General features: G+C 30.1%; 1 protein-coding gene across 1 annotated transcript; it reads right to left on the minus strand.

Annotated features, from left to right (window-relative positions):
• Positions 1 to 201: 201 nt before the first annotated feature.
• LOC133204585 (ficolin-1-like) lies at positions 202 to 4553 on the minus strand. The gene is made up of 5 exons (XM_061340339.1): positions 4301 to 4553; positions 2088 to 2197; positions 1345 to 1441; positions 969 to 1133; positions 202 to 434 (listed from the first exon to the last, which is right to left on the minus strand). The coding sequence occupies exons 1-5, from the start codon at positions 4551 to 4553 to the stop codon at positions 220 to 222; spliced, it is 840 nt and encodes a 279-aa protein (XP_061196323.1). The 3' UTR covers positions 202 to 219.
• Positions 4554 to 8413: the final 3860 nt, after the last annotated feature.

Genomic DNA, 8413 nt, shown 5'->3' on the forward strand with positions numbered 1-8413 from the left:
GTGACTGTTCCTTTGCAAAGCGATCCGCATTAAAAGTGAAAGTCATGGGCCTATTCTATTAATTCTTTCTTAGTTTAGTATTTTTAAAAAATGATAGTATTCGAACTTTTGGAAAGTGAAGAAGAAACACGTAAGTAAGTCGGATAAAATCTGACATTTTTTAACATCACTAGAAACATCAAACAAGTTTCCCCTAGAAGATTTTCACTTTCATATACATTAGGGTTTCCGAATCATCATGACGACTTCTTTCAAAGACAATACGTTGCTAGTCAAAGTACCCCAATGAACACGACGTCCGTATTCTCCGTTAAGGAATGAATGGTAACAACTTCGAAACCACCAGCCGCCCTCATAGACAGAGGCACAGGAGTACCACTCAGTAACATCAGAAGTGGTGAAGTTCATGCCATTATGGTAATCCATGTCGTCTCCTGAAAAATTAGAACATATTCCATTCAATGAAGTAACAACTCATATTCATATACATTGTACAAGATAACCTAATCTCATAATGTACACAAAAGTCGAAAACCCCAAAAACGAATAACTGATTCCAAGAATTATTGAATTAATTTTTGGTTTCCAAATAAAAAATAAGAAATACTCATGCTTCAGAACTGAAAAATTTATATGAAGAAGACTTGCTTATACACCATGTAACATCTATATTTCATAGTATATATATACATGAAATATTTCCTTTCGTCATTATTCTACGAGGATCATTATTCGTCTTTGTAGACGAGGAGACTTTTAACAAGGTGAAAAGGAGCATTTCTTATTAAATTTTTATTGTATATTAAAGAAAACCAGAAAAAGCCAATCACATTTTATTTGTTTTCTTATTGTTTGATTACCCTTACCTTGTTAAATACAGTGTAGGGATGGTAAAAAAGGAAATAAATGGATCGCAGAGAGACCCTTCGAAAAAAACTGAATATATCTGAGTTGTCAACTATGTTTACCTGCGTTTCCAGAGTATCCGGAAACCGTGAGTTTATACATATTTTCCTCGGTGTCAACGTAGAAATAACGGTACTCCGCGTACTTACATTCCCCATTACTTTCCATTAGGTCGAATCGCAGATAAGTATGACCATTTTTTGTTAACAGATGAATGTTTTCATTTCCTGTTAAAGTATAATGTATTTATTTTAAGGATCATTTGACAGAAACATAAAGACAATAAAAGAATAATTAACTGAGAATTAAGTTATAGAATCATTACATGATGTCGTGTTTGTGTTTTGTCAAAAACCCGGTTGATCAGATTAAAGAAATGATTGAATTAATTGTTCTCTTTTATAATTATTTCATGACTGATTTTGTGTTTAATCTTACCTAGCCAAAATTCAGAAGATAAGGAACCAAATCCATTTTTGTAACTTGACCAATTCCTGTTAAACAAAACAGAGCCGCCCAGCCTTCTTTGTACAACCTATCAAGTAAAACGAGGGCTCGGTTAGGCCTAATAAAGATTTCGTGAATATCTATGTCTGGAGAACCTCAAATATCCATATTGATATAGTTTCGACCAATTGCTGAAACTTACTGGATGACTGTACTTTCGTATCGCGTATAACCAGTCTTAAATCATACGGATAAAGCCAACTCTTTAAATATATGTATAAAACAAGTTTTTAATCCTACGTGTAAAACCAATTTTTGAAATCATTTTTAGATACCTTTTTAGCTTCCGACTTTGCCAAAATGTATTTTATTTAAATATTTTTCCTCTTTGTTGTGAGATATGAGATTTAAATTTTGCAATTTTCAGAAATACCAGAAAACTGTACTTGTATGCCGAGTGTGTGCACTCTTCTCTATCAATCTTTACAAAAGTAAGGGTCACATCACTTAAGTTGATACAACATTTCATAAGTTGATAGCATCGATGTCCATACAGCCTTGCATCACTAATAGTTTATTGATAATACAATCATTATATTGACAAAAATATTTCAGTCATGGATATAAAATAATCCATTCTTGCCACATTCTATAAAGAGATTTTTATCATAACTGGTTACTACAGCGCATTTCATATCATACTTCAGGGATATAGATAACTAAACAGTACTCACAGTCCACATATGGTTTCCACGGAAACACTTATAAACTTCCATTAACCTTCCATGAACAATAAGAGTTTGAACACCGGTCGAGTCAAAGCTATCACAGGGATGAGAACATCCTTTCAGTTGTAAAGAAAAAAAAGAGATATGATGAATGAGTCAACCACTTTTAATAAAAACAAGAGGCCTATGGGTCACTTCGCTCACTTGAGTTACTATAGCACTGCTGCTCTCCATCAGCAGATTTTACCCCTATTTATTCCTATGTAAAATTTTGATCACAAATTGTGGATCCATCCTACCTCTAGGATCATGAATTGAACAAATATGAATTTACACTACCTGAGAATGCTTCCATATCAATATGAGTAATCATGACTCTGCTGTTCTAGAGAAGAAAATTCTGAAAGATTTTTCTGAAGTATTCCTAAGTTATACTTTGGTCGCCCATTGTGGCCCACTCTACTCCCGGGGTCATGATTTGAACAATGATGCTTCCATATAAAATAACTTATCATGGCTTGACATGAGTTGGTTATTTAACTGGTATTTTATTTTCCTTTATACTCCTTTCTCTCGCACAACCACCCTCTCCATTCCTTATACACATACATGTATATACTGATTCTAATCATATGAACGCATGATTATGAACTTGTTATAAATCCATACATTTACTTCTTTGTTGATGTTTAAGTAAATTGTGCCATGAGAAATATTTAAATTAAGATTGAAATGAAAATTTAAGTAAATACCAGTCCTGAATTTGTGTTTTTTGAGTTTAATTAAATGGGAGTGATATAATTAATTTGTATGAATAGATACTTATTCCCTTAAAAAAATCTAAAATACAAACAACATTTATATCAACATTACTTACCATTTTTTCTCCTTATTTTCTACGAGTGCATTGATATAATGGGAAAAGGTTATTAAACAGTATCAGTAATAACACAAGGGTACAATATGAAAAAGCTCTGGTCAAAAAAAGGGAAAAAAGAGATGTAAAACTGCATTTAAATACAAGAAAAATCATATATATATATATATATATATATATATATATATATATATATATATATATATATATATATATATATATATATATATATATATATATATAAAGCACTAAAAATGACCAACGACACGAACAATAATAATTGTCAAATTTTCGGGACAACCTGTCCCTTCCCCAGGACAAAGAAAAAAGTTAAGAAGTCATAAAAACAAAGGAAATAGAGAAGCAAAAACAACTAGCATTTTTAGTGCTTTATATAAATTTCCATCCGTGACCTTGTATCTATTAGTAGATCCGACACTTAGGATATACAGTGTTGTTGGTTTTTAGTGCTTTTATATATATATATATATATATATATATATATATATATATATATATATATATATATATATATATATATATATATATATATATATATGCATTTTTCTTCCCTTTGCCAATTTTTATAAAAAGTGTTGACAAGTAAATTTTTAGCCCATGTTTGACATAATTCTGTACCTTTAAATTGTAAAGTTGCATAAAATTCAAACGTTTTAAACACCTCAAAATATTATGCTGTTCTTCAATTACTGGTAACCAAGAAAAATGTTTTTATTGTTTATTGAAATAAAAGAAGTCAGCATTCGAAACCCACGCACCAAACCCCAACCAAAACCACAGAAAAACTAAAATTCACAAAAAAAAATACATTAATAATCTAAGATAGCACAAAAATTGTTGCCGAGTTTCCAAATAAACACAGAACCTTTCAAAAAATATTACGAGATTTTTTTTCGCAAAAAAGACCAAATTCATTTTTGAGATCTCTTTCCTTCTCAAGATCAGCAAGAACACTTAACAATAGAACTTGAATCCAAAAGAGCAAGAAGTAGTACGTGTCAATTATAATAACACTGAATCCGCCGGTCTTAAAAAAATTAATTAATAATGATTTCAGGGTTTGTACTCAAAACTGTTGTCAGTTAATTCTAAATTTCTTGCTACTTAATTATCAAACAATTCAACAATATATGTGCTAAGTTATATTTATGAAAGTTACTTGTTCAGTGTTTTCTTGTTATATATATATATATATATATATATATATATATATATATATATATATATATATATATATATATATATATATATATATATATATATATATATTATATTATATTATATTATATATATGATAGTGTGACTATGTGATACAACAAACCCCATACCTTTGTATAACGTGCGCACTTGATCGTTACTTGCTCCGTCTCGTCGTTAGTAAATGTTGCGCCCCATAGTCGACAGCATTTTGGTTTTGTGTTACAAAGTTCTACACCATAACAGACCACTGACTGGGCACATACAGAGGCACATTGTATCAAAGGACTCCCAGGCCGGTTTATTTCAAACTCAGAGAAAATGTCAGAATTTTGCTTCATTGCCACTTTTGAGGAAAGTGAAAAACTGACACCCATGACATCGAAAGAATACACTGGTAAAATCAAGATACACGTCAGAATGATCATTTTTCCTCCAAATTTATGTTAATGTGCTTTATAAGTAAAAGAAACGTTATCATTAAAGATGATATCTTTGTCTATTGAAAATCTTTCCACTGATTTTTTTTTTTTTATTTTAGACACTCCAATTGCAACAAAGCTTGAAACATCACAAAATTCACAAAATGCTTTTAACTCTGATACTTACATAAAAGTTCATGCGGATCTTATTCATAAAAAACTCATAAATTTATGAAAAAAGAAAAAAAATTGTGAAGATTTGCCTGGAGCTATTCCTGTAATATCGTTTGTGTTTATTTATTGTTTGAGCAATAGATAAAAAAAACATTTGCACTCTTTGATATAGGCCTCAAGTACTTATGAACGAGCAAATATTTGCAAGCTTTAGTGCAAAACAAAGGCAAGACAAAACAAAATTAATTTCGATATGAATACTGTTCATTGAAGTGCATGTATTCAAGCAAATACTTTTAACGAGACAAAATATATAATGCCTCTCGAAAAAGATAGGTGAGATGTGTTTGAACCATCTAATACTATACTAGTGACTTGTGACTTTTGAATTGATGTTCTATCGTTATCAGATGTGTTTGTTCACTGAAAACTCCTACTCTTTAACAAATAGGTAAGATTATTAGTGACAAGTGTTATTTACAATAGCAAATGGTATCTCATGTTGATATTGTTATTTATTATTTCTAATTAGGACATTAATGTATTTATATGAATCATAGCAAATAGAAGGTAAATATTTTTTACATCACTGAAATATTGTGCATTCTGTATAAATAGTAGTACACGTCTTTCCCAGACATTAGCAAGGAAAGAATTTTATGTGGAAAGATATTGAATGACCAAATCATGATGTTCTGCATATGTTAAAGAAAATTTAAGGATGACTGGTCCATGGTCAAAGTCGTAAAAACTGGGATGTCATCAAGTGGTTACATAAAAGTTTATTTATTGATAATGGTGGGTCTTAAATCGGGGATCAAATTTCTTTTTTAAAAAACCCTTAATATCATTTTCTCCAAAATAGCAAGACAATGTTAGTTATACTTGAACCATCCCCCTTGTATGTCGACTGAACTTATTTCTTTTTTTCTCGGATCTAGAGTGTGTAAAAATATGGGGTCAAATTTTCCATGGGAAGAAAGAGGGTAAGAATCTTCTGATGAGAGTGTGATGAAAATGGCTTATATGGGCCTCTTGTAATTTTCCTTAGCAGCTCCTCGAGAATCTATTTCCAGTGAAGTTTATATTTTCTAAGTAAAGAGCGACGAACACTCTATCTAAAATCTATTATATTTGCATTCATTTCACTAGATATTTCTGAAATCTGACAAGAAATATTTTTCTTGACTAAGATTTATACCTCTACAGTATGCAGGATTCATGGTCGTTTGGTTATAAAGCGTATTTATGATGTATGAAGTAGATGAGTTGATTGTGTATACAGATTAAGATGTACATTTCACAGATAAAGTGTAAATTCTACATATTAATATATAAATTTTACAGAATTAAGTGTAAAATCTGCAGGTTAAAGTGTAAAATTTACAGTAAGATGTACATTTCAAAGATTAAAGTGTAAATTCTACATATTAATATATAAATTTTACAGAATTAAGTGTAAAATCTGCAGATTAAAGTGTAAAATTTACAGTTCTAAGTGTACATTTTACACTTGTAAAATGACAAAATGCTAATCAGCCATTCTACGATAAATGAATCAATTCAGCGTATAAACCATGAAAAAATAATTGTTTCAGATAGCAAAATGAATATCATAATTCTCTAAAGGGCTTATCAGTGAACTTGAAAAAAAATATTGTGCACAAATCTGGTATCGTTAACTTTTTACAACAATTTCAATATACCATTGATTTAAGGTAATGTTACGGAAGTTAATGCTTGATCAAGTCTTTGGTAAATATTTACAAAACCATGTGTGTATGTTAAGTCTTAGAGTTGAAATCGATCTTTAAATTCATAGTTAAGATATTACAACGGTAAATTTGTAAGCGACATAAAAAATTCTTAATTGGGCATGTTTTTGTAGAATGACTGTAATACGCTTCCATAGTACGATGTAACAATGGGTTACATTATAGTGTCGCTAAATTTGATTATCTTGGTATGTTATTTAATTATATTGATAAGTTTTTAAAGACACAAAAACATGTTGCAGAACAGAACAGAAACCCCTTATTTTCAGTTTTTGCGTGTCTAGAAAAATCATATCTTTAATGAAGAAACATAATGTTATGTATTTGTTGCCCATGTAATCAGCAAACTTTCATATGGATCAGAAATTTGGAGATGGCAAAAAGCTGGAGATGTAGAAAAAAATCATGTTAATTTTTATAGGAAAGTGTCAGGTTTTTTGACCAATGGTAGCAACTTTATTTCGTATTGTGAATGAATAAGAGTACCTCTTTTTGTTTAAATATAAATAAGGATTTTTAAGTAATGGGCGAAGTTAAGTATAATTGATAATTGTGTTTTGAAAACCTGCTACGAGGAAATGATCTCAAATAATGATGATTGGATTTCCTATAAGAGTAGCACGATGCAATTAATGTCAGCAGCTTTGAGGAATAGATCTTAAATTTTAAAGATTTTAAAGTAAAACTAGGAAAGAAGTTCATAAAACAGACGCCTTTTCACTAGTGTAGTCAAATCGGGCGATTTTTAGTAAGCAGTTACTCGCAAACTTTTCCGATCGAGTAATCGGTTACTCGGATGGCTTTTCTTTAGACCTATAAACATCCTTGCTCGTAGTATGTGTAATATACAGTATATGCCAACCTATATAAAACACAAATACCCTGTATATATACATTTTCTTCATTTATTTATTTATAATTACAAAAACACTAAAGCTTCTAAGTAAATTTGTTGTCGAATATCCCGTAATAATTGGCTGTTTTTGCGACGTGTCCTTTCTATGCATCGCTGGTCTCAAAGCTATTTTTTTCTAAGGCTGCCTAAAGTTAATTCTACGTTTGAAGTCACCCGCGCGCGTAGGTTTACGCGAAATACTTCGTACGTCTTCTGAAAAATAAACAATTCGAAATTTAAAATATCCATATGTGAAAGAAAATGTGCTGTGAAATCCTAGTCGGTGTCTTACAAGAAGAAAACTGGTGATGTAAATTGTATGTGATTATAAAATAAGATACATGTATAAGTCAAAGGTGATTTTATATTTAAGTAAGGAAAACGTCTGGTTTGGTGAGCGTTTATATCAGTTATCAGATCACAGACTCCCAGTTCGTCATTATTTTTGCTGAACCATTCACTGTATTAGATATTGCTAAGATTTTTAGTTTAAATGCAGATTGTGTTGGAAAAAAAACTATATTTTGCAATATACAGTAAGCTATATCACTTTAAATTTGTTTAATAGTGTCATCTTAAAATATTCGAATTCCTATAAAATTAAAAGAAAAAGTAAGTTGTTATTAATACACATGTAGTAGTATTTATGTAACTATATAATTAAAAGGAATGAAAATTTAGACATCTGCAACATTTTAGCAGGAAGAAGCTTACAGAAGACAATGACTTTCAAGTGAAAGATAGATTTAAGGAATGAGGGTGGATGGGGGTTTTCTAACAACCCTGTTTTGTATGTGGAAGTTAAAGTAAAATAAACTTATAGCCATAATAAAACATTTATTTATCTTCACTTTAAAAAACAAATGCTAGTGCAATGGAAATAACAGAAAAACATAGCATAAATGTTCAATTTTAATATAAGAATGTAATAAATATTGTCATCGTGATTTTAATTGTAGATAGCAGTTAAC

The sequence above is a fragment of the Saccostrea echinata genome, unplaced genomic scaffold (genome assembly GCF_033153115.1).
Source record: "Saccostrea echinata isolate AGI-Se365-2 ecotype Australia unplaced genomic scaffold, CSIRO_AGI_Sech_v1 ptg000054l, whole genome shotgun sequence".
NCBI classification, from domain to species: domain Eukaryota; kingdom Metazoa; phylum Mollusca; class Bivalvia; order Ostreida; family Ostreidae; genus Saccostrea; species Saccostrea echinata.